The 26,691-nt window shown below is 31.7% G+C and overlaps 4 protein-coding genes and 1 long non-coding RNA gene across 6 annotated transcripts; 3 read left to right on the forward strand and 2 right to left on the reverse strand.

Moving 5' to 3' along the window:
- Positions 1 to 7,449: 7,449 nt before the first annotated feature.
- On the forward strand, positions 7,450 to 9,205 carry LOC139904886 (uncharacterized). Its single transcript, XR_011779144.1, has 2 exons — positions 7,450 to 8,322; positions 8,385 to 9,205. It is a non-coding gene; the product is annotated as an uncharacterized lncRNA (long non-coding RNA).
- A 3,304-nt stretch (positions 9,206 to 12,509) lies between these two features.
- On the forward strand, positions 12,510 to 18,505 carry Grip163 (gamma-tubulin complex component 6). The gene is made up of 4 exons (XM_040708389.2): positions 12,510 to 16,105; positions 16,175 to 16,385; positions 16,456 to 16,658; positions 18,300 to 18,505. The coding sequence occupies exons 1-4, from the start codon at positions 12,649 to 12,651 to the stop codon at positions 18,392 to 18,394; spliced, it is 3,966 nt and encodes a 1,321-aa protein (XP_040564323.1). The 5' UTR covers positions 12,510 to 12,648; the 3' UTR covers positions 18,395 to 18,505.
- LOC121114426 (cytoplasmic dynein 2 intermediate chain 1) lies at positions 18,411 to 21,089 on the reverse strand. The gene is made up of 2 exons (XM_071886873.1): positions 20,966 to 21,089; positions 18,411 to 20,909 (listed from the first exon to the last, which is right to left on the reverse strand). Exon 2 carries the CDS (start codon positions 20,780 to 20,782, stop codon positions 18,476 to 18,478), a length of 2,307 nt encoding a protein of 768 aa, XP_071742974.1. The 5' UTR covers positions 20,783 to 20,909; positions 20,966 to 21,089; the 3' UTR covers positions 18,411 to 18,475.
- Positions 21,090 to 21,207: 118 nt separating this feature from the next.
- On the forward strand, positions 21,208 to 23,054 carry LOC121114428 (calumenin-B). Of its 2 annotated transcripts, none has more exons than XM_040708394.2 (4): positions 21,208 to 21,985; positions 22,047 to 22,356; positions 22,415 to 22,646; positions 22,693 to 23,054. In XM_040708394.2, exons 1-3 carry the CDS (start codon positions 21,507 to 21,509, stop codon positions 22,601 to 22,603), a joined length of 978 nt encoding a protein of 325 aa, XP_040564328.1. In that variant the 5' UTR covers positions 21,208 to 21,506; the 3' UTR covers positions 22,604 to 22,646; positions 22,693 to 23,054. The 2 variants fall into 2 exon arrangements, with proteins under 2 accessions (XP_040564328.1, XP_040564329.1); XM_040708395.2 differs by having other exon boundaries at positions 21,388 to 21,985; positions 22,700 to 23,054.
- LOC121114427 (uncharacterized) lies at positions 23,041 to 26,632 on the reverse strand. Its single transcript, XM_040708392.2, has 3 exons — positions 26,321 to 26,632; positions 24,280 to 26,269; positions 23,041 to 24,215 (listed from the first exon to the last, which is right to left on the reverse strand). The coding sequence occupies exons 2-3, from the start codon at positions 24,460 to 24,462 to the stop codon at positions 23,208 to 23,210; spliced, it is 1,191 nt and encodes a 396-aa protein (XP_040564326.1). The 5' UTR covers positions 24,463 to 26,269; positions 26,321 to 26,632; the 3' UTR covers positions 23,041 to 23,207.
- Positions 26,633 to 26,691: the final 59 nt, after the last annotated feature.

The following is a 26,691-nucleotide window of genomic DNA, read 5'->3' on the forward strand; positions in this document are numbered from 1 at the left end:
CTATTACTGTGATAATTGAGATCCCCATCTTGATCTAAATCTATAACTCTAGTACAATCCTTAATGCAACTAGAGATTTAAATATCTCTTCATGCCATTTTGATGAAGAAATGGACTGCATATGAATGCTAATGATTCTTTGCAACGAAACGTAGCAGTAGCACCCTGTGATTCCTTCCCAATGCTTTGAAATCAACGTATTATATATAATCAAGGTTTGAAGCATTGTTATTGTCTAACTTGTTTACCTTTTTATTTCTAATTTTTCAAAGCTGGAATACAATGGTAAAAATTCAAAACAAATATATAACTAAGAAGAAGTATTATTCCCTCTATTATTTCCTAGGCAAAAAAAGTCTCAAGACGAGAACGTTGCAAGGCAAAACAGTACAAGGCAAAAACGTCATAATGCGAATACGTACAAGCCAAACATGTTCAAGGCCAATCCTCCTAGAACCGAATTGTCAATTACTTTTTTGTACAAATTTTACAAAAAAGTAGAGAATAGAATTTATTGTCATTATAAATATGAACACAATCCTACCAATATTTTTTTCGTACTTGCAAAAACAAAAGAGTTATGGAGAATACTGTCGTCGAAAAAAAGGTTCCTTTTGATTTTGGATTTTTTTTTAGTAAAGGTTGGAAGATAAAATAAAGGTTTAAGACGTGAGATGGATTACACAAGAGAAGCCTAGGAACAAGAGTATATATTTTCTATGTACTCTACATGTGTCGTCATAATATTCAATTTTTCTTGTCTATAACTTAATAAAAAGCGAGTAAAACAAAATTAAACAACTCTGTCGCTATCGAATAAATATTGAAAATATTGGCTTTCCCTGAAGTCAGAAGAAAAAAACTCCTTCAAATAAAGTTAATTCTCGTATACAAATCTAAAAAATCGAAACCTTTTACCAGTCTTGGACCCGTCCACCTATTTTACGTTCATTATTTAATTTTTGAACTGTCAAAAAGCAAAACGTGGAAGAATAAGGTTTTGTGGGAAGGATAAAAACTAATGTTCCCACGACATGGTAACAAATCCAGTAAAGTCCGAATCCGAACTAAAAATAATCTATGACATTATTTAAAAATTTCGAGACCTCATTTCGTACACCCTACTTGCTCATAAGTTATGTTATAAGGACGACTCAAGAAACTCAATATAGCTGTAATTGATCGTTCCTGGTTGTCTTTAGTCTCATTAACAACTATGAAAATATCCTTATCTCCAATTTTGCCTTTAATTTTGGAAAATGCGTCCTTGCAGACAATCTCCATTAATCTATGTAGAGTCCTTCTACTAGGGACGGTTCTATTGGCATATTTCTTCATAAACTTTGATAAAATGGGGTTCTCCAGAGTGAAAAAATATATATTACAGGAAACTAGCATCTTTAAGAGTTCGGTGTTAAAGTTGTCAGAATCATCAAGAGTCAAATGTTGTTCGTATGCATTCATATTCTTGATGTGGGACGAGGACATTAAGTGTCGTTTGACTCTGGATGGGGGACTGTAAGAGTACTTACATCGGCATATTCAACAAAATATTTTGTTGTCATCCGTTGAGTAGCTTCAAATTTCATGGCCTCCATACATTTCAATCCAGGCATAGGGATAATTTTACCAAATATTAACCAAATAGCCAACAGCATTACTCATAACATCACTGCACTGGTGATACATAATCTGTTACCAATCATTTCGGGGAACCAAAAAATTTCTACCTTTCATCACCATGCTGGTATTTGATTTTGCACTACATTCACCATCGTGTTTTAAATAAAATTGAAATTTTATTAAAGTATTTTCCAATAAAAATAAGAAATGAATGGGTATGTAGAAAATTGAACTCTAATCTAACCTATAATACCTAATTTAAAAAATAATTAAATTTTCGAAAAATATTTGAAAAATTAAATTAAATTTTAAATTTTTTTGGAAAAAAAATTCAATACAAAATTTTCTAGTAAAGAGCAAAAATTCCTTAATATGCCAGAGCTAGAGCTCATACACTGCAGACAATATAAGTCTCATAATTCAAATAAAGGTTCTTGACTACCTATACTTAAAATTCTTGTATACCAAATTCATCAGAAATTGGTCAATTTTAATACAAACTATAGAATTTACTCCAATTTGTATATGAAATATTGGGCTCTTCATTTTATTTGTTATACTTGATTTCGTCTTGAAAGGGTCTCCTACAACTTAAATCTATTCATTTCTAATTCTTAAATAGTGACAATGAATTTTAGCTTACTTTAAATGTAACTACAGGGGCATCCCCAGGATTACATATATATATTTTTTTTTTTTTGGGGGAGGTGGGATTTTTTTGAAACAACAATCCAAAAATCCCTAGCGATTCACAGAAAATTAATTATTTTGGTAAAACAAAAAAAATTAAATTTTGTAGAAATTTTGATATTTGGTTGGGCTACAGCCCCTCCAGCCCACCCTTGCAGACGCGGCTGAAGTAGCTCCGCTTTCCATGTATTAATAAGAATATAGAAAATTCTAATAGTAACTGAAATACAATATATATAATTCAAGCTCATTTTTGCGGAAAATTATCCTTGCTTGTTATTTTCTTGATGTGCAGAATAAGAGGTTTTTGATCTATCACTTTTTCTCAGGCAAAAATCTGAAAAAATATGTTACATATTACAATAAAATCCTTGCTATAAGCATCAACCTAACCTAAGGTTACTTACATAAAAATGAACGAGGTTTTTTAAGTCGAGGAACTCATATATTTTATATCATTCCGAGCAAATAGTAGGTTACATGCCGTTAACACAGAATCAAGATAGAATTATTTTTCTAAAAATTGAGTGTGGATTACTTTTGTATTCTTCGACGAATTCTCGTCAATTTCTATATACAAATTGTCCTTATTAACCCTTTGGTTGGGTCGCAAATTACACATAAAGTAGTCAAAATTGATCGTCTCTAAAAAATAATATAACATTTATAAATTGTATTTTATCGGGGCCAATATAAGTTTCATCATTCAAATAAAGGTTCTATATATTTGAAATAGAATCTTGTAAGTTTTTTGACAAAATAAATCAAATATTTCTGACCAACTCTAGGTTTTAAATTTTTTTTTTCCCCAAAAATTCAATTTTTTGTGAATAGTTTTGGATTTTGAAAATTTTCTCAAAGAGTTTAATATTTGAAATAGGGATAATGTGAAAGCTTAAATCGTAAGTGATTCTCAAAAGAATTAGTAGCTAGTAGATTTAAAATCAAATTTGACTATTCAAATTTATGTTTAATAATGACCCCTTATTCATGGATTTATAAATATTCATTTATCTATATTAATACATCCAAGTTTATCGTAAGGGTATTGGTATGAGGAGGACTTTTGAGCGTTTGCTTAATAAACTACGTAATTCCAATCAATGTCCATCACTCCTGCTATTCTAAAAAAAATCAAGGTATGATAACTTTTGAAAACGAACTGAGATTAAGAGTACGCATTGCACAAAAGTCATAACATTTCTACTAGTGTTACCAGTAGGAAAACATAAACTCTAAATTTCAAAGAGAATCCCAAGTTTTGATGGGTTCCGAGCTTTTGTCGAATTTTGAGCTGCTGACGAGTTTTAAGCAAAGTTGGGCAAGTTAATGCAACTTAACTTAACATAGATAAGTTAAGTTAATTAACTTTTAACTTAACTAGTTAATTATTTAAACAGCGTTATTTTAACTTCAACTTAACTAGTTAATTTTTTATTTATCAAAATTAACTTTTAACTGAATTTATCAATCTTTTAAACTGCATTATCTTAATTATAACTTAACTTGATTAAGTTAATTAGTTAAAGTTGAATTAATTTTTTTATTCTAAGTTTAAATACTAAAATACTGTCTTGAAGTAACCCTTAGTTCTCCGATGATTTACATAGTTAAACACTGGCTCGACACTATCTGTTTTATTAAACTTTTCAACTGGGTCATTTCACATCAAACCAATAAAAAGGATATTTTCTCAGTGTGTTAGAATATGTCGTTTTATATATTATCTCCGACATTTTTATAATTTTATATATGGCTTAAAATTAGATAGAACCACAAATATATAAAATGTTAGATGTCTTTGACTTTTATTTTACTAGTAACTTTAATCCGTATTTTTTTCTTGATTGTTCAACTGAAAGTGGAGAAAATTTCAGCCAGAGAGACAGACAGAATAATCTTTATTATAAAGCCTTGATAAATTTCTCAATGACTTAACTTAAATAGTTATTTTTAATTTTGAAATTAATTTTAATTTAACAAAGGTCGGGTGAGTTAATTTAACTTAAATTAATCTAAAGTTAATTAAATTAAACTTAAATAGTTTAAAAAAATAAACTGGAAATTAACTTTAACTTAACTAGTTAATTTTCATAGAAATGGAAATTAACTTTCATTCAACCAGTTACAAAAAAGAAAATAATAATTAACTTTAACTCAACTAGTTAAAAAGATAAATTAACTTCCCCATCACTGGTTCCGAGTAACACTTGGTTTTTTATGCCTACGAGGCGAGTTTTTGTGTTGTTTTTTATTACTTCATAAAACTCGAGTTCTAATTTACGAGTTCTGCACATCCCTAATAAAAAGTAAGAAAATACAATGTGATTTATTCCCTTTCTTGATTTTTGCTCAAGATTGTTCTTATGTTGAATCACCCCAGATATTTTATTTTATGATGATGATTTTTTTTTTTGTGCTTATGGGCGTAAATGATAATTAATTTTACTTTCGAGTAGATAATCAACAAGTGATACTTGTCCCACAAAATCCTCGAGATATTTCATGAATTTACAAAAAAAATCTCCCCAGACAAGATGTAAAAAACTCATCCCACAAATTTGAATACAATGCGTATAATTTACTCAAATATTTCTATGAAATATTGGGCTATAAAAAAAATACATTGGAATTTTCTCGTATTCTCGATTTTTAGTTCTAGATTGTTTTATTTTAACGCAACACATATCTACGTCACATATTCATTTATCATAATGCTTAATATTAGGCAAATTTAATTGATTATGATCAAAACTTTATGATGAAATTTGATGAAAAGGCAAAAGAGATAAAACTGATAAATTAAGTAATTATGTTTACTAGGATTGTTTCGGTTTCATAGTCCTAAGCACTACAACTAGGGTTGCAAAACGTCCCTTGAAAAACAGAATCCTCCCGTATTGAAACAAAAGCACCAGTCCCGTATTGAGCTGAAACAGGACGCACTTTGTCCCGTAATATTGTGAGTTTTAGAAAAATGGTCAGTAAAATGCAATAGAAAAATGAACAACAACGGGATTTATATGAAATTTTACAGTAAACTTGTTCCCATGCCATTTCTTGCTCTGGGGCCAAACAAATCTGGGGCTATCAATAAAGTCTTAGTAGATGAAGTTAGCCTTCTCGCCCAAACCGAGATTGTTAGTGACAATCCTGAGAATTTAGTAGCAATTGAGTCAACATCAAGCTTTTTTCTAATGAAGAAAAAATTCAAAAGAAATCAAACCGCCGCTGAAATTGTAGAAAATTTTATGAATTTAAAAGACACCTCTTTAGATCTTTTAAAATCTTTCCCAAAAATTCAAAAAATATTTCTACACAATAATACAACACTTCCGTTCTCAGCGGCTGTTGAGAGAGTGTTTTCAAAAGGTGGTCAAATATTTAAAGATCGATGCCAAAGTTTAAAAGGACGAAAATTTTGGAAAAAATATTACTTTTGTCATTGAATAATATTACATAGTTATACCGTAGTATTAAATGATTTTATTGATTTTTTTTTATTTTATATATAATTTTATATCTTTAAGTTTTATTTATTCTTGTACCTTATTTTTCTTCATTTCTTGGAATAAATTTTCTTAATTTATTGCAATTATAAAGTAGGTATGTTACAAAATGCCAATTTACGGAGAGGGAAAATTTTACAAGATGCGTGCGTGGAAAACTAGAATTGTTTTGGGAACCCCCGTTTAAGTGCTGAATGTTTATTACTTAAATTGAGAAAAACAATTTGATATCATTTATATTTAATGTAGATAAATTTTAAATTTTTAACCCAGTTTTTTTTCAATCCGTTGTTTGCTTCGTTTAATTGCACCATTTGCTAGAAAATAAGTTATCTCAAGATAGCCTTCAAATCCCAAACATGTATAATGGATCAAATAAAAAACACAATGGACTATAAAAAATTTATTTTTCTATTATTTTGTAAAGTTTTCAAAAAAATTGATTATGCGGCGTACATCAATTTTAAACCGACATTAGTACCTTCAATCTTTATTACTGTGCAATGTGAAAGTACTTTCTCTTAATTGAATATTAATTCTATTGTCGTAAAATTCTTAGTTAGTATTTTTTAAATATGCGGTTATTATTCGCATAGAATCAAGCAATCAATATTATAATTATGTTTACAAACTTTCGAAGGATGGTTTTTGTGGGTAAGTTTTCGCGTTGACAAATAATGATTAATAAATAGAAAAGAGCAATTCCAAGAAATTAGGCACCAGGTATAATACTTGTAGTATCAGCTACATAAAAACTCATTAATTAAATTAGTATAAAAATGATTATTACTTAATAATATTTATTGTATCTATCCAGAGTTACACAGAATAAATCTATTAAATCTATATTAAAATAGCATGTATTGTTATTTTCTCCCACGACTAATATTTTGATCTAGGACAAGTCTATATAACCATTTTTGGAGTTAAAGTATCCGCTGTTATTGATAAAGCCTTCGTTTATTTTGTGATGATTTTTTTATTGTTATACTGTCATTTGGCCATCTTCTAACCTCTGATAATTTAGTATTGCATTTTAAAACATCCTTAAGAATTTGTAGTAATAGTGAATCAAGCACTGCGCAATATTGACATCGACGACTCTGATAATGATGTCAAGATGTAAAGGAGTCGTCTTTTACATATCAGGATATATACAATAAGGTCCATTATATAAGTCAGAAAATACCAAGAATGTTATAAACTACTACAATTTTTTATTTATCCAATGATGTGTGCAAGTTGATAGAGCTCAACCATTTAAAAGAAATTTGATAAAATATAAATAATAGAGGTTGACTAGTTCCACCTTCTAATATAATTTATTTATCTTGTGTCTACACTGTAAAACTTTGTATCGAAATTATGAACGATAATGAAACAAGGGCATTATTTTTTTCTTTTAGTCACTTATCTTCAAATATATATATAAATAAGTCGAATTCTAGAGCAAACAGAGTTCAGTTCCCATTTTTCATTGAACGGCGCACGCTCATTAGTTTAAAAAACAAGCGGGAGTGAAGCGCGCTAACAAAATTAGTAACTGAGCGGGAGCACGCTCAAGTTTTTTAGAGCAGACTAAAGCTCTGCATATGAAAGAATAATAAATAATAATATGACTGTAAGGGTGATAATTTTGGTAAGAATAGAAAAGCGTGCGAGCAGAAGAGAAGAAATACTTATGGCATCATTGATTAAATAATATACATCTTCTATCAATCAAGAACGTCATCATTCCCGCCTTTATTATTCAATATTAATATAATATTAGATGGTGATAGTCGATAGAGAACTGAATAAAATGCCTAAAATAACGTCGCCTTCTGTCTGGATTTCTGAAAATGGAGGACCAGGAATTTGGGAATTACTTACCAGATGAGAAACAGATGGTTTGTCGGATTTGTCGAAATAAATGTGCCTTTGGTCTCCTATCTAGAATTACACGCCACCATTATTCTCATCTCATATCAAGAGAATGGATATTCATCTAAAAAATCAAGTTAATGATGAATACATCAAGTCAGACTTTAACTCTGATCTCACAAAGATGCTTATTGCAGTAATATAACCTTATCAATTGCTAATCATCTATGTTCAAAAAATTTATGGAGAAACACACGGGTAAACCTATCCCTTCCCGAGGAGCCATCATTAAATTAATGGAGGATGTTGGTACTGATGTCATTTATAGAAATACATATAAAAATGTTTTGAGTCGTCCACACCAAATGATGATCAAGTTATCAGTAAAAAGTATAAAATATTTACTAATTTCGAAATGAAACTCTGAATTTTGTACTATCTAACAGTAAGTATTCAATCTTTTTTTAAATCTAACCCTAAAATATGATTCTATTTTAGCTAAACATATCAAGAATTATGATACAAACTCATTAAATAGTAAAAACAACTGCTTAAATGGTCACAACAACGGGGGTAGTAGCTTTGGATGGTTCGCAACTAGTTTGTCTGAGACTAGTTTCTTCACTTAAAGACTTGGGTATGATCATTAGGTTTTCCAATATTACATAGTCAATAAATATTACTTTTTTATCACTTAAGGCTTAGCTATGGTTGATAGGCTCCAAGAAATGGTGTTCAGAAAACTCATAAAAGGCAAAAACAACTGCTTAAATGGTCACAACAACAGGGGTAGTTGCATTGGGTGTAGCATTATAATTACCAATTGTGTATATATGTTGTTATATAAGCATAAATAGCGGAGAAAAAAATCTTTTTGATGCTCTTAATAAGGAGTAATATCGCCGGACATTACTACATAATTAGCTTTTGCTCTAAATCTTTACGATGTCATGTTAAAAGACTACAATAAGTCAAGAATGGTTGCCTGAACTGCCTTATCAGTTAAATTTGACTGCATGGATTAACTTTTCTTTTTTTAGATAAATATGAAATAAATGAAAGTGGGATTCTAAAAGCTGTTCTTACTAAGATTGGAGGAAGATATGGATTGAAATCTAACATTATTTTATGATTTACTTTATTATTAATAATTATTAAAATCTCATCGGTAGAAATATATCTATCCTGTGCACAATTGTATATGCAACTTGCACATAAGGAAAAAAGGTGATGATCTTTTTGATTAAACTCCACGTCTGGCTTGTATTTTGCAACCTCAAGTTATGACATATTGAACTGAATTCCGATGTTAGAACAAGAAGATATTATTTGGATCAATCTATTATTTCAATATTCTGTATTTATAATTTATTGTTATTATTAGTTATATGATTCTAATTGTTTAATTTTGTATATTTAACTTAAATGTATGATGGTTTATTTTTTAGTATGTAGATTATATTTAATTTAAGCCTTCTATTTTAAATTTGGAACTTCAAATATATTTCGAAATACTCTTATTTTGTCGTTTTATTAGTTATTTTTCTGAGAATATGGTTCACAATAAATTACTATTTCATGGAGTGTGACATTTCCAAATCTACTGTAACGGATAAAAATCGTCTAAGTCAATTATACGTAGTATATCTTTATTAAACATTTTGCTAATAAATACTTTCGTTACACCCTCAAAAATCATAATAAAGCAGGCAACTGATAAATACTGATGTGATTATCAGTGATAATCACATCAGTATTTTAAACAATGATACCATATGTCTTTCTCCCCCCTGTCTCCTCGCACGCGTTTTTCTCTACAATATTATCAACTATAAATATGAGTAAGGATGATAATTTTGGTAAGAATAGAAAAGCGTGCGAGGAGAAAAGAAGAAATACTTATGGCATCATTGATTAAATAATATACATCTTCTTCAATCAATCAAGAACGTTATCATTCCCGCCTATATTATTCAATATTAGTATAATATTAGATACTGATAGTCGATAGAGAACTGAATAAAATGTCTAAAATAACGTCGCTTTCTGTCTGTATTTATGAAAATGAAGGCCCAGGAATTTGGGAAATACTTATCGGATGAGAAACAGATGGTTTGTGGGATTTGTCGATTTAAATGTGCCTTTAGTCCCCTGTCTAGAATTACACTCCACTCATTATCCTCATTTCATATCAAGAGCATGTATATTCATCTAAAAAATCAAGTTAATCATGAATACATCAAGTCAGACTTTAACTCTGATCTCACAAAGATGCTTATTGCATGTAATATAACCTTATCCATTGCTAATCATCTACGTTCAAAAAATTTATAGAGAAATACACAGGTAAGCCGAGGAACCATCATTAAATTAATGGAGGATGTTGTTACTGATGTCATTTATAGAAATATATATAAAAATGTTTTGAGTCATCCACCCCAAATGACGATAAAGTTATCAGTAAAAAGTATAAAATATTTACTAATTTCGAAATGGAACTCTGAATTTTGTACTATCTAACAGTAAGTATTCAAATTTTTTTTAAATCTAACCATAAAATATGATTCTATTTTACCTAAAATTCTGATACACATCTCATTAAAAGGCAAAAACAACTACATAAATGGTCACAACAACGGGGGTAGTAGCTTTGGATGGTTCACAACTAGTTTGTCTGAGACTACTTACTTCGCTTTAAGACTTGGGTATGATAATTAGGTTTTCCAATATTACGTAGTCAATAAATATTACTTTTTTATCACTTAAGGCTTAGCTATGGTTGATGGGCTCCAAGAAAAGGTGTTCAGAAAACTCATAAAAGACAAAAACGGTTGGTCACAACAACAAGGGTAGTTACATTGGGTGTTGCATTATAATTAGCAATTGTGTAAATCCTTCATGATAATATTATGTTGTTATATAAGCAGAAATAACGGGGAAAATCTTTTTTGATGCTCTTAATAAGGAGTAATATTCCCGGATATTACTACATAATTAGCTTTTGCTCTAAATCTTTAAGATGGATTTATTTCTAACATTTTTTTTATTAGTATATTTATTTTCTAATTTTATGATTTTGACATTTACTTTATTATTAATAATTAGTTAGATCTCATCGGTAGAGATATATCTATCCTGTGCACAATTGTATATAGCAACTTCCACATGAAGAAGAGGGGTGATTATCTTTTGATTAAACTCCACGTCTCGCTTGTGTTTTGCAACCTAAAGTTATGACATATTTAACTGGATTCCGATGTCAGAACAAGAAAATATTATTTGGATCAATTTTTTTTTTTCAATATTCTGTATATATAATTTATTGTTATTAGTTATATGATTCCAATTGTTTAATTTTGTATATTTAACATAAATGTGTGATGGTATATTTTTTAGTATGTAGATTATTCTTTTTTAAACTTGGAACTTCAAATATATTTCGAAATACTCTACTTTGTCGTTTTATTAGCTATTATTCTGAGAATAAGGTTCATAATGAATTACAATTTCGTGGAGTGTGACGTTATAAAATCTACTGTAACGGATAAAAAACGTCTATGTCAATTATACGTAGTATATCTTCATTAAACATTTTGCTAATAAATACTTTCGTTATACCCTCAAAAATCATAATAAAGCAGGCAGATGATAATCACATCAGTATTTTAAATAATGATACCATATGTATTCCCCCCCCCCTTTCTCCTTGCACGCGTTTTAATCTACAATATTATCAACTTTAAATATGAGTTTGAGAAAAAAAAAATGTGATTTGATGATGGATGAGTGTACTCTGTATACATGTTTCGATGCTATATGCATAAAACTGCAATATTTTATTACTACGACATTGTTATGTCTTAGATCAAAATATCTTTATGATATACATCAGTGACCACTATATACCTTATTACTACGTCATTGACAAGGGGCATCTGCAGAGGGGGGAGTAAACAGGCTTTAGCCTCCCTCCCCCAAAAATCGAGGAATTTAAAAAAATAATTAATATGGAATGAAAATTAGCCCCCCTCCAAAAAAAACAAAAACAATTTAAGGATTTATTTTCTAGAAAAGGTCATTCCATCAGATTAGGGGAAAAAAACCAAGCTGCCCCAAAATATAATCCTGCGATCGCTCTTGATAACTGGGAGATGAATTTGAAATCCATAAATGGCAATGGTAGTACTAATGTAACTAAGTCGTTTTGCCCCCATCCCTGAATATTTTTCTTTTAAAGGAAGAATTTGATTTTGATCTTATTTTTTTTATGAAGGTGAAAAAAAACCCTGTATTTTCGCCTTACCCCCCCCCACTTTTCTATGTGCTGATATTTCTCAATTGTGGCCTTCCTCTTTGCGGGGCCTTCTCTTTTTACATTACAAAGCAATAGAAAACAATTTTTTGTATGTATTCATTGTCGTTACGTGTAAAGACTAATTAATTAAAAAAATTAAGACATAAATAGTATTTATTATATAATTTAGTTAAGCATATTTTATGATTTGTACTAAAGGACTCTAGTGAAAGACGGTTAAGGGAAAAATAAACAATTGAATCTAAAAACAAGGAAGACTATTATGTTCCTAACCCCGACCTACAATATCACGTTATTGCTGTGATGTAGTCGTCCTAATTTTTCCTTTTTCACTAAGAAGGGGACAGCCTGTTCAAACTGGCTGCGTGTCTGGAAGAACATGTAGCAGTTTCTAACTTTAAGCTAATCAGAATTGAGAAATACTAAATCCCAACTCCCTTACCTTGAGCGTCCACTCTTTACCTCGAGTCCTTTAATTTGGACCACTCAGCTACTACGTCACATGTGTTAGAGTGACGTCATTTTACTAATAAACATTGAAAATGTTGAATTGTAACATTGATTTTGAAACGTTCGCATAGCTGGAATATAGACGGAGTGATGCGAGGATTGGGAAATCGAATTGTGTGCTGTTAATGATATTGGAGAATGTTTTCATTATTGGGGGAACTTGTGGAACAGTATGTTCCTGGAAAATCGGATGCAAAGGCTCGGATTCGTATGAAACTGAAAGGTCGTTCATTCGAAACTATTTATCACAATAATGGGGAATCCTCTGATAAAGAAGATGGAAGTTCCTCAATAAACCCCTATGATTCCATTTCTATTGCCGCTTATGAATTAAGAGAGTCGTGGTTCATCGATCAGGGCAATGATCTCGAGAAATTGTGTGATACTCTCCCCCAGAGTGCACATCCAGTTTTAAGTTTTTTATTTACTCTTAGATCCATTCCATCCCCCAAAAAAGACTCAATCCCACCCCTCTCAAATCATAGATCCTATCCTTCCTTCCCCAAAGAACTTTTCACCAAGGATTTGAATGAAAAATTCAACAAAAGTGGCACTTGTCCCGTGTCTCAATACTCCTTCTTTAATTTAAAACCCGTTACAAACTTAACGTTAGTGCCGATTCCACCTTTAGCGGCAACTCTCAATGGCTCAGGACAAAGAAGAATCCGTGTCCCAAGAAAAGAGCCTGCATTTGACTTTTCCTCACGGGATTGTGAAGAAGATGCAGGATACGACTCCTGCAACGATGAAAAAAGCTTACCATTTCCCTGGAGTGATATTATGAAAATGAAAGCACCTTCTTCGGGTCTACGACGGAATTGGGAGTTTCCTTCGGTCATTGACCCTCCTAAGGAATTACCATACATAACTGAATATTCAGAGGGGGTATTAAAGGCATGGGCTCTTGGATGGCATAATTTGAAACTATCAAATCCTGACCTTATTCAAATTCCTTCTCTCATCGTATTGAAAGAAAAAGAGTTGATTATCGATATTGGATATCTTATGATAGGGATTGCCTCAAGAAGTTTTGGATTCAAGTCTTCGTCACAGGAATTCTTTGTATCACCAGGACTATCTCTGAAAAATTTAACTCCTGAAACATTTTCTTCTTATACTCAAGAGTATATTACTTGTGGAACACATTTTCGAAGGTTGGAGAGGTTTGTAGAGAAAAGAAACTTGTTAGAAGGGTTGATCTTTCAATGCTTTCAGTCTGGTATTCAAAATTACTTGGATGGTTTCCGTGCTATGGTTTTGAAAATTGTTTCCGTCAAAGATAGTTTACTAGAACTCTCAAAAGCATTAAGACCTCTTTGTAAACACGTTTTTTTCCTTGCTGAACTTTGTAAAGTAACAAAATTGCCTAAACTAAAAAATAATGATGATCTACCTCGAGGTATTCGTTTACTAAGTTACCTTTTCGACATGACTTACTATGTGAACACTAAGGATCTATATTTTGTCCTAATTTCTATTTTGCGAATAACTTCTAGACCCTACTTCCGATTCTTAGAGCGTTGGGTTTTTGAAGGTGTCTGCTATGATGAATTCTCCGAGTTTGGCTTGATTGAACATGGAGCTGCTGCTTCTTATAGGGATCGTCGATACTGGGACTATGCATATATTGTTGAAAATATACCAAATGAAGATTCTGGAACTATAAGTGGTGCACGATTCATTGCTGATATTCAGAATCAAATTTATAAGTGTGGAAAGGCTCTCAATTTTCTAAAACTATGTTGTTCAAATCATTTTTTATGCTGTACTACTCCTGAAAGTCAACCTCGAATAAAACTACTCGTCTCTCTTGTTGAAGAGCAAAAGCTAAAGAAAGAAGTAAAAGATTATACAGAAATGATGAATTCCATTGCTGAGGAAAAATCGCTGAGCATCAAAATGCATAAGCTTAATTTAGAAAATGAGAAGAAGAGTTTGGCTAAAATTGCTCGCTACAAGCATTTAGAAAATTTGAAAAGGATTGAAAAAAATATGATAGCTGAGAAGTTTAAGAAAGACGAGAAGAAACGCCTCATTTTTGAAGATTTGAAAGAACAAGCTCGGCAAGGAATCAAAAAGCGCGAAGAGAAACGAAGTTTAGAAGCCAAAGAGGATAAAGAATGGATGGAAATGGCACTGAAAAAAGAGAGTGAAACCATATTAAGAGAAGAGTTAGTGAGGAAGGAAATTGAGAACCATTATCGCTCTTTGACTGATGCAGCTGAGAGAAGAGAAAAGGTTGCTCAATGGAAGCTCAAACGACACGCTCTAAGACAACTACGAATCAAATTTTGGAGGATCGAGAATCAAACAATTAAAAATCATTTACAAAATCAAATCAATGACACAGAGTCTCTGAATAATTTGACATCGTTGAGTTCTCTAGAGGTGAAAAATCAAAATAATGTAACGGATACTTGGAAGTTATTAACTGTTAAAACGGATGATTTAAATAATATTTTACTTAATTTAGAAGATGAGGAATCTAATGTAATTAGTATCAATGTATCCAATTGGAGTTCTTTCACTAGTGAAGAGCAAACCTTGATTATATCAGCCGGAAATGTTAATAATCTTCCAGGCTGGATTAAGGAGCGTTTATTAGAGAACTACTCTTCTCAAAATCTCGATAATCAAACTCAATCGAAACCCTCGACTTGTCCATCTAATACCTTAACTAACAGGATGACTAATAAAAATAAAATGATTGTTTCTTCTATTACTTTCGAAGATTTTTCTGATAAGCTGGAATTACAAGATAAAAAGAAAGTCATGGTTGTGAAGAAAAATGACATATCTGTGATTGACGGAAGAAAACGTCCTCCTTCAAGGCATATAGAAGATGTTTTGTACTCTAAAAATCAAGATGGTCCAAAGCATGATTTCCTAAGACCACCTTCTACTGATTTTAATTTTAATTTTAAATCAAATGTAAATGAGTATACAAAAAACTATTCAGAGCTATTTTCTTTACCTATTGGAAATGATTTCTCAGATCAACTATTCAGCTCAAAAAAGGAGATCATAGATTCTACCAATCCTAAGATGACTAATGTTCAAGATTCATCGAATACATTCATTCCTCTAAGTATTCTAATGGAGAATTCAATTTTAATTCCTCTTCGCACGCAGAAATCCCTCGTGAATCAAGCATTACTCCATTATATGCTTGTTGATTCTGGGCTTCTAAATCATTTTGAGGCATGTCGAAATTTTCTTCTTTTTTATGATGGTGAATTTGGTCACAAGTTATCATTTTCTATTTTTGATGAAATATCAAACTGTAGAAAGAGCCAGGACATATGTAATCCAGCTACTCTCAATCGATTGGTGGATAATGCTATTAGCTCTTGTAGATCTAGTGATTCCAAGAGTATTCACAATGTTGGTTTCAAGAAAATATCTATGAATTTGAATAAGCCCATTGATGACATTTTAAATCATTTAGTCCTTACATATCGTACTGAGTGGCCGTATAATGTAATTCTAACAAACGAAGCATTAGAAAAATATGGAGAGCTCTTTAAATTTCTAGTTCAGCTCAAAAAAACTGTCTGGGCCCTCCAACAAGTTCATCAGCATTTGAAATTTATAGGTGAGTGAATATAAAAGTAGGCTTTTCATTCTAATGTTTATGTTCCATTTCTTATATATATATAAATAGGAAAGACCTATGCCGATTCTCAAAATATTCATGCACTTCATCTTATGCGAAACGAAATGCTCAATTTTATTACGGTGGCTCAAGGATACATTTCTACACAGGTTCTGGATTTGTGTTGGCAGGAATTTCAAGAGGATTTAGAGAATAAAGTAAAGTCACTTGATGAATTGTATGAAGCACATGAGAAATATTTGAACAAAGCATTGTTTAGGTAGAGATAATTAACTTGATATTTTCTTTAAGTTTTACATGATTAATTAATTACCATTCTTATTAATTAGGTGTTTGCTGAATAAAAAAGCTAAGCCCGTTCAAAAAATCATTAATGATATTTTTAATATTATTGTTAAGTTCTCTTTGACTTTGACAAACACATCCAAAAAATCACCGAATGGAGATGAATCTCCCAAAGAGTCTCTTCCATTTCCTCAATTGGACGAATATTTCAATGTCTTTAAAGATTATTCTTCCTTTTTATACCAAGGTAAGATGTACTTATTTATGTTGTACTACCGGTGTTTGTCTGGTCATTCTTTATGTATGGGGCTAGTAGTGTTTTTGTTTCTTACGCTAAGTAGTAGAGCACTTCTATAATTATGATATTACAACCACTTTACTCATTTTTATAGATACTTTATAAGGTTTGTCAAATGTATGTAAGGGTCTTCTTTCGAATGAAGGGTGGAGTTTCTACAGTTATTCTATACATATATTTGTATTAGTACATAGTGTTTAGTTTAAAAAAGTGCTTCAGAACATTTATTATTATAAATGTTTTATTGGCAAAATTAATATTTGAATTTTTTTTTTTTTACTTCACTTTCTTCGTGTCTGACTAAATATTATGATATATGCATAAATTGATATTAGAATAGCCAGAAACTCTGCCTCAAACGTTCCACTATGTGCCTCAAATATATCAGTTTTATTTTTTTAAATTGAAAGAAAAATTAATTGGAATTTGCCGTTTTTAATATGGTTCGTTATAATTCTTTTTTTCAAATCTAAGGAGTCCAATAGTAAAATCAGTTTATTTAATCAATACAGTAGTTGTACACAATAGATAAAAATTACTAAAATCCGAATTGTAATTTTGTTCATCCATTGGGAATATGGTCTCAGGTGATCATAAATATTATTCACGTATATATATCTAACACTTGTTTTTGTTGTTTTAATCAACACTAAATTAGAGGTTGTCCTCTTTTTTTTCTTTCTTGTTTCTATTGCTTGCACTCAGTATGGATATTTCAGTCTAAAAAACGATTCAGGTAAATGCACCAGTATAGATAAAAATATCATTTTTTTTCTGTCTACATAATACATATATTCCTAACTCTGAAACCACTCTTATCTTATTTACGGTGCCCGATACTTTTGCCTTCAACTATTTTGCCTTAACGCTATTTTGCTTCAAGGATATATCGACTTAATATATAGATTAATGAAGTTTATAGGTCGTTATTATTATTATTTTTGGGTTGAAATGGATGTTCCCATTTCATTTTTAATAAAAAAATTTAATGGCCATTCCTATAAAATGCTTTAATAAAATGCCAATTGTATATCTACCTCCCTCGTGAAATAGGAAATTAATATAGGCAACCTTATTTAATTTCTTCCATCTTCTGTGAAAATAATGATGCTTGTTCGTCAATCCATGAGTATTTTCTAGATGAATAATCCATCATGTCTAGTAATAATTGATAATGAAAAAGAAGTGATGAGTATTTCTTCCATTCGAATCGTTGCCGTGTTTTGTTTTTATTTTATTTTTTTATTATACTAATTTATTAGCCTATTTGGTCTCTGGTTCGAATTCATTACATAGTTAAATTTTGTGGTGTATGCATTAAAATTTTGGGGCATGATTCCATCATTTTCCAAGAGAAAATAACCATTTAATGTGTTTCATAGTAATCCACATTACATATTTTGATGTAAAAAAAATCAAAGGAAACATTCAAAAATAAACTATAACGAGGTATAAATATCATTAATTTATATATTGAGTAGAAATATCCTTGAGGGAAATGACTATAAGGCAAAATGATCTGAAGCAAAATATTTTTAGGCGAAAATACATAGCGCCCTTATTTTCAACTGTTTTATTCGTCTTTTTTAGTCGTCTCCAAACTGTCAGCTCGTGGGTATCAACATCATCTTCACGATCTCATGTTACGCTTGAACTTCAGCGGCTTTTATCAGAAGTTGGATTAAATGATATTTATAGAAACTAGGTATATAATATAATTTATTAATACTTTATTTATTGTTAAAGAATTTACTAAAATATAACTTTTATAATAATAAAAAAATAAATTGACTGAACATCTCCATTTCATTCTTGTTATTTGAGGTAAATTCCTCCTTTAAAGTATGAATATCCACGTTACCATTGGCTAAACCTACCGCCATCAATGACTTATACTCCTTGTCTTGACCCTGGTTAAGATCCATTGAAACGGCTGTAGTGTTTTTTAACGAGCAAACCGGTGAAGTGGTATTGTTTAATAAATTCCAAGCTACTATATTCGAATCAGAGTCGATGATAAAAAATATACTTGGTCGGAAAAAGGAAAGCTTGAGCTCCAGCAAAGGAGAGCCTTGTGTTGCAGCTGGCCACACCAGGATTGGTTTTTCATTAGTAATATTGTAAACTCGGACATAACCATCATCAAATCCCGCATAAAGCAATTTATACGATTCAAATGCTGAATAGATTACTTTATTGCAACTTGCAGATAGTCCTTCAATCTCTGACTTAAAGACACTTGGTGTTGGGCGTCTAAAGCCTGCATCTCTTCTATAAAAGTGTAGAATTTGCCCACTGTCTGTTGCCACGAAAAGTTTACTTCCATCCTTGTCACTGCAAACATCCAAAAAAAGTAACTTTTCATTATAATTAAGAGTCGTGCTGGGTACAAGTCTGATTGAGCCCCAATAAGCTAGTCCTAAGAATTCCTCTTTATTATAATTTTCTTCCAAAACAGTCCAAATGATGAGTTTAGATTGCTCTTCGATTGATACAATTTGAAAGGAATTAGGCTCTGAATTTGATTCATCAAGTAATGTTATTATTTCAGTGATGGACGACTCATGAGATTTCTCATCGATGTAAGTCGGGGATCTTAGTGACGCTAATTCATTTTCTCTCTTAGAATGCAATCCAATTTCTTCTTTAAGATCCCATAGTACGATTATGCCATTACTTAGTCCGGCGAATATTAGAGAGGTTTTGTAATTATAAATGCAAAATGTCGTAACTAGTCCTCTAACTGTGAGTAATTTTTGAGGAGGTGAATCCTTTGGAGCATTTAAATCCCAAATAGCCAGATATGAAGATTTTGATTCTAAGTCATAATGGCACGTTATCAAGAGATAAGGCTGATGTAAAGCAAATTTCACTGATATGATGTGTTTGAGGTAAGGGTAATTAGAAATGGGTAAACTGATTATATTAGATGAAAAATCAGTGGCACTTTGGTTAAGGTGATTATTAGTCTTATCGAAGAACTGACTCTCCTTTTCTTGCATTAGAGTCAGAATAACCTTTCCACCAGATGTAATTAATGTGTCCAGTCTTGTGTAATCAATGGAATTGAGAAATGTTTCTCTTTCATCCTCTTTTTGACCTTCTCCTCCGACTCCTTTTATTATACTCTGAATTGGAAGATCTGCATCAAATTTGGTGGATGGAGGAAATTGAGTCCATTTATTGAGAGACTCAATACCATCACATTGAACTCCTTTATCAAAGATGTCCTCCCCTGTCTGAACAATAGCCTGTCGCCCCTTTCCAAAAGTGGTCATAAATTTTTCATAACTGATGGGTGGGATATTCAAAATGTCTATAGTAACTGTATCCAGGCGAATCATACTCAATAATTCCCTTCCTCTTTTTTTGGTCTTGGAGGACTTGTCGATTTCTTTCTTTCGTTTCTTTGCTGCGTCAAAATTAAAAACTAATGTTTGAGAACGGTCTGGACTCTGGGTCAAATCAGTATGAGGAGTTTCTTCAGGTACTGGATGCTTAGGTTTTTTGGTCGCACAATTTTCTTCCATGATTGCATTTTTTACCTCAGCTATTTCTTTAAGGAATCTTGGAGTTACATCAAAATTTCCAGAGTCCATTTTCTTATCAATCATCACCAATTCCTCCTCCCCCATATCGCCGTCCTCATCATCTGATTCAAAATCCTCTTCATAGTCTTCAAAGTCATCTTCATACTCAATATCACCAGACAGTGAGTCTTTATCAGGAACAATTTCTTCTGCGATTTCAGTTTCATCTTTAGTAATAATTGAGGCCTGAATTTGAGGGGATTTCTCAATTGTTACTATTTCAGATTTCCTGGAGGGTTTTGCTTCTTTACTACTACTACTCTCGTGAACCCTATCTCCCTTGACGGTATTTTTTTCTACTCTCTGGTAGTGGCTTGATTTTAGTTCTAGATTGGGATGAATCCCTAATTGGTTTAACATTAGTTTTACCTCTTTTCTTTTTGAGCTGTTCTTCTTCATACACTTTCTTTTTTCTTTCGAGTGATCTGTGATCCTTGGTGTTGTCCTTTGTAGTTTTGTTCCGATTATGATTAGGTAAATCATCCTTGAGGGAAGTTTTTTTTGGTCTACGAGTACGAGAGTTCATGTTGAAAAATGTTTAATCATATAGAGAGGAAACGGAGAAAGTCCTTTTTGAGAAAATCAGGTCAACTTTAGAGGCTATGGATACCTGAGTATAATTAATCATACAAATTTGATAAAATTAATTAAGCAAATAAATATTACTGTGTTAATTTATGCCCTAGTTTACTTTTTAGATAATATCCATCCATCAATAAGATTTAATTGTGAATATTACATTTTATATATTTTTACAAATATTTCATCAGGTAGCTCTGGTTAATGTAATAAATATGCTTTAGCCTATTAAGAGAATGGACCTTAAGGAGGATAAATGACTTGTAATGCTCTTGGAACTTTGAACCCCATTTCGTTACTTATAATTGTTCTAGCACATATGGGTACATAGTGATATAATCCTTCCCCATTTGTTGAACAACACGTCATCTCAAAGGCAAATAAATATTTAAGAAACAGAGGATAAGGAACATATATATTCGTTAATAAATATATCATAGAAATTTAATTTCTAGAAAGTGGATCTAATAGTTAGAAAATGAACACTTTTTCTTCTGTGGAATACTTTTGAGCATTCAAAATAAAAAAAAGGAAATTGTATTTTTTTTAAAAAGCGAAGGCTTAAATATTTTAGTGCCGATCAAGTACTGAGTTGACTAGTTCTGGATCCTGGACCCAAGTGTAAATCATGATGAGGTTCCTTCTGTTGGCGTATATTATTGGACTCGTGGGAGCAACCCCTGTTCTTGGAGCTGTGATGGAGCATGGGGATCGAATCCTTCATCGAGATAAATTAAGTGAAACAAGTCATTTCGATGATGATGGAGATCATGACAGCGACTATGACCATGACGCTTTTCTCGGAAATGAATCTGACGAATTTGATAATTTGAGTCCTGAAGAAAGCCGCGCTCGCCTTGCTGCCATTGTAGATCGGATTGATACGGACAAGAACGGTTATGTGTCACAAGATGAACTTCAAGGATGGATCCAATTCACTCAACAGCGATACATCAACGAGGATGTCGACAAGCAGTGGGAACAACACAATCCTGACGGGAAATCCAGTTTGAAATGGGAGGATTATCGGAAGATTGTCTACGGCTTTCTGGACGATGACCAAGAGAATCCTGAAAATGAGGAGGAAACCTCCAATGTCTCCTATGAGTAAAAAGAACAGTTTTAGTCAGGATTAAGTATATGCATGAACACAGTCATTTCTTTATAGGCAAATGCAATCCAGGGATGAACGCCGTTGGAGAACTGCAGATCAGAATGAAGATGGAGCTCTGGAATCCGCGGAATTTAAATTCTTCCTCCATCCGGAAGATTCAGACCATATGAGAGACATTGTTGTCACAGAAACTTTAGAGGACATAGATAAGGATAAAGATGGGAAAATCTCTCTTGAAGAATATATTAGCGATATGTACAAAGGTGAATCTGACGAGACCGAACCTGACTGGGTTAAATCTGAGAGGGAACAGTTCAAAGAATTTAGGGATGTGAATAAAGATGGTTTCATGGACCACGATGAAGTAAGTAGATATGAATATAATCTGGAATTATAATAACCATCATATATGAACACAATAGGTCAAGAATTGGATAGTCCCAGCCGACTTCGATCATAGTGAAGCCGAGGCCAAACATTTAATTTTCGAGTCAGACTCTGACAATGATAGACAATTAACCAAAATCGAAATTTTAGATAAATACGATTTATTCGTTGGATCTCAAGCCACTGACTTTGGTGAAGCCCTTACGAGGCATGATGAATTTTAAGAAAGAAAAAAATCCTTCTTTACCTAAAAATATCAAAAAGCTGGTATGGGTTTATTCAAATATTAAAGATATTATTTATTGAAAAAAAGTTTATAGGACAATAACTCCATGCTTTTTAAAAGGATCCTATGTCTTCCGTATAAGGTCAAAGAAACAATAAAAATACCAAACCTACTCATACTCATATAGTACTAAATAAGCAACAGTAACACTCATCAGTTTTATTTTTGAAATTATTCTATGAAGCATAACTTCATGCATTTTTTTGATCGTATATGCAACATTCAGATAGTCACTATTTTTTTTAAATGATCAATACAGAAATATAAGTCTTCTCTCCCTACTCATTCTATTACTCATCATATTTTTTATGTATTATATTTTATATTGTATTGTTTTCATTTTTTTCTATAGAAGAATTATAATCACTACCTATATAATAGTATAAAAATTCGTGTTTATTTGGGTGGGGAAAGATGATCCCAAACTCCCCCTTCTAAATGTAATAATGCTCACATAAATCATGAAGGATGTAGGTCACATCTGTTGATTAAATAACAACATTCATAATAGTTATAAAAATAATTATCAATGCACTTGTAACTTAATCCTTGATCAAAACCTTGAGAGCTTCATCCTTGTTATAGCCTGCTTCTTCAATGGCCTTACACATCTCACTGGATTCAAATCCCAATTCTTTTAACTCCATAAAGGTCGTTAGATACTTCCGAGATTCTTCTTTGTCGAGGTCCTTCTTGAGTAAAACATCCTCTGCTACCTCTTTAGGACAATTCCGCTCACTTACTAACTCATCCACAATTAAGCAAAAGTTGATCAACTTTTCAGAGTCTATTCCAAGATGTTTGACTCCTTTTACTAACTGAGGCTTAGCAAACCCCATTTCATTGATTTTAGAACAAACACTTCGCTCCGTCTCAGATAGATCTGCAAAAGGATCCAGTTCCTCTTTATTTAAAGTATCTAAATTTGGCCAAGGAGTCCAGTTTTCTAGCCCCTTTGTCTTAGACGCAGAGCCAGGTGGAGTTAAGCTTGGTCCTAAGGGTTTTATTGATTTCACATAGTGGTTCTGGTGAAGATTTTCTTCCCTTTTGATCTCTCCCACAATGTCTCCGAAACTTTTTGAACTTTTTAACTCTTGATGTTGAGGATGAGATACATAATTTTGTTGAAAGAGCTGGTGGTTATTCAGAGGTTGGGGAAAGTAACATTTGGGTGGCGTTTGAGGAACAGAAGGAAAACAGGCAGCTAGTTCATGAAGTTCATTGATAGTTTGAAGCTCAGCAGATTCAAATGGATCTGCAGCAGCTTCGAATTCACTATAGTTTATAGGAGAAGGAGGGGATAGAGGAGTGAGGGGCTCTTCCTCTTTGACTTGTGTGACCTCTTTTTGCTGAAGAGGCTGTTGGTCTGACTCTTCAGAAGAGGAGGAAGGGGAACACTTTAAATTTGACAATTGCAATTCCAATTCTTTTTTTTCTTTTTCTTGTTTGGCTTGAAGTCGCTCTTGGACTTCCCGTTCCAGTGTCTCCACTTCCTTCGCCTGAGCAATACTCCTAGCTTCAATGTCTGATAATAGGGTCTTGAGAGCTGACTGAAACAAGGATAGAAATAATTAAGAATAAGAAACGAAATGAAAAAAGAGTGAAGTTAAGTACCTGTTCCTTTTCCCAGTCATAGGGACAGTGTACGGGGAGAATCAGGAGTTCTGTGTTGAGAAGATTGTTAACTTCATCTAAATTAACAGAGAGTGTGAAAATGGGATTCATTGTAATGGGGACCTGGTCCAAGTAAGAAAATCCTACTGCATCCAACCTCGAGTCCAATCCCTCCATTGCCATAGATAGATAGTAATAATTAATAAATAATACTAATACGCTGGATGCAAAGATTATTAGGAAATACGTCTCAATGAACTATCCCGATTCGTCATTAGTGATTCGTCAATGTTTATAAATAATAATATTAATTTTTATGTAGCCAGCTAGCTCAGTCCCTTTGAAGTTTGAAATGTAAAGAATTGCATCATTCATAAATGAGACAGTTGACGTCATCTCCCCCCCGGCCACACACATCACTCTATCATCCGGCCAATGAATAATGGCTAATTTTATTTCTGTTCCAGCACAAATTCCTGATTCACGCATAAATATTAGATATAAATTATATCTAATGTATTATATCATATAATACATGTCTTGTCATCATGGGATATATTCCTTCGCCTCTCCTTAATTTTGATTGTCTCTTTGTGGAAGGATAGGACCCATTCTTTATAATTGACAAAAGGGGTTCTTTAATTACATCTGGTCTAGTTGATTAGAAGTAAAGAGACTGAAAAGGAATGAGGAGACAAGATGGTTGAAATAAAAAGTAAACAAAGACCATGTATATGAATTATGTTCAGGATTCACGTAACCTCAATCAAAAAATATAGAATATAAATACCTTTTGTAAATGATAAGGGTCGTGTATTTTTGTTTTAAAATAACTTTTATAATTTTTAGAGTATGAAATTACATTAGATGAATCTTAGTCAAAATGTAGATTAGTTATTTTCTTCTTTTAAAAATATAAATAATACATTTTATCATCTCCTGAGTAAATGCAAAATTAGTGCCAACCGAGTCTATCAATGACTATTCCTTATTAATCCTTATCACACTTGAATATATATTGAACATATGAATTAATTTAATTCGTAATACTGAATATAGATAATTCCTCTAAGATATGGTCCAGTGAATAACTTTTATGAAGGATATGCGTAACTAGAAGATAAAGTTAAACACCTACAGTCAGATGAACTATTCAAAATAATTAAAAAACAAAGCGTTTTTATTAATTTATCACACTAATATGGCCTAATAGGATAAATCTATTGAAATGATGAAATTCGCTCTACGTTTCATAAAACTCCCTAGGATCTATAAATTAATTACTGAAATATCTTATCGTACTCAACTAATGATCTATTTATTTTTATAAAATAAATTATGAGTCATTTAAATCGATGTAAATTTAATAGGATCTCTGTGCTATCATTCCACAAATACGATATATATTTTTTTATTATTTCCTTATTACTATTTCAATAAGTTATTAAATAATGTTTGCATTAATTCATATATATTATGTTTACTCATGCTCCTGTTCTTTACTTTAGTTACATTTTTAAATAAAAACTATATTTGTATTACATAACATATTATTAATCAAAAAATATTTATTAGATTTGATTCAATCAGTGCATTCTTTTATGAGACAACTTTATTCAGCCATAATAAATATTTATAATTTGTACATGATTCCGAGGGACTTTGTTAATCTTTTTGTATTACAACGACAGATACTTCCCTTTACCCGTCAATTCATCATGAGTGGACTGCTCACATAGTTGATCAGTAAATTGCCTTCTTCACTATCATTATTGGGTGAGCATGAAAAGTTATTAGAGAATGAATTACATTAAGTAAGGTTGCATTTATTTCTTTCAGTTTTTTTTCTACTCTATTCCTATTTAATGAAAGTTTTCGACTTTCATTTTCTTCTTATAATCGAAAATAGTTAGAATTGCATCGTGTGTCATGTCAATAGCCATTGTCCTTCTAAAATTCGACGACGAAACATATTATCTTCAAAGTGAGCCTGTAACAAGTATTTTTGTTATTCAAGTAAATATTTAACAAGAATCCTTACATTGTAATGTCTTGAATGATCCATACCGTAGGAATACATTTGGGACGTCTAGCAGTGCTTATTCATAGCTTTCAGCAAATTTAGCCTTCAGATAGGAAACCATTCTTGGAGGAGTAGAACCTGAAGTTAATTTGTAGGTTTCACTCTAATTCATGTAATTAAAGGCAAAATACATCACCATTATTTATATTAAAATACATTGGATTGAATTGATTTTTAATGGATGTTAAAAGAGACGTGATAAACTGATAAGTTATCAGTGATAACTTATCATCAATGAACTGCGCAAGAGTTGTAAATAGCGCATATACTGAATTTCAGAAGAATCAGAATTAGAGATAAGAAAAAACATTCTTGATTGATGTACATGA

This window comes from Lepeophtheirus salmonis, chromosome 3, assembly GCF_016086655.4.
Source record: "Lepeophtheirus salmonis chromosome 3, UVic_Lsal_1.4, whole genome shotgun sequence".
NCBI classification, from domain to species: Eukaryota; Metazoa; Arthropoda; class Copepoda; order Siphonostomatoida; family Caligidae; genus Lepeophtheirus; species Lepeophtheirus salmonis.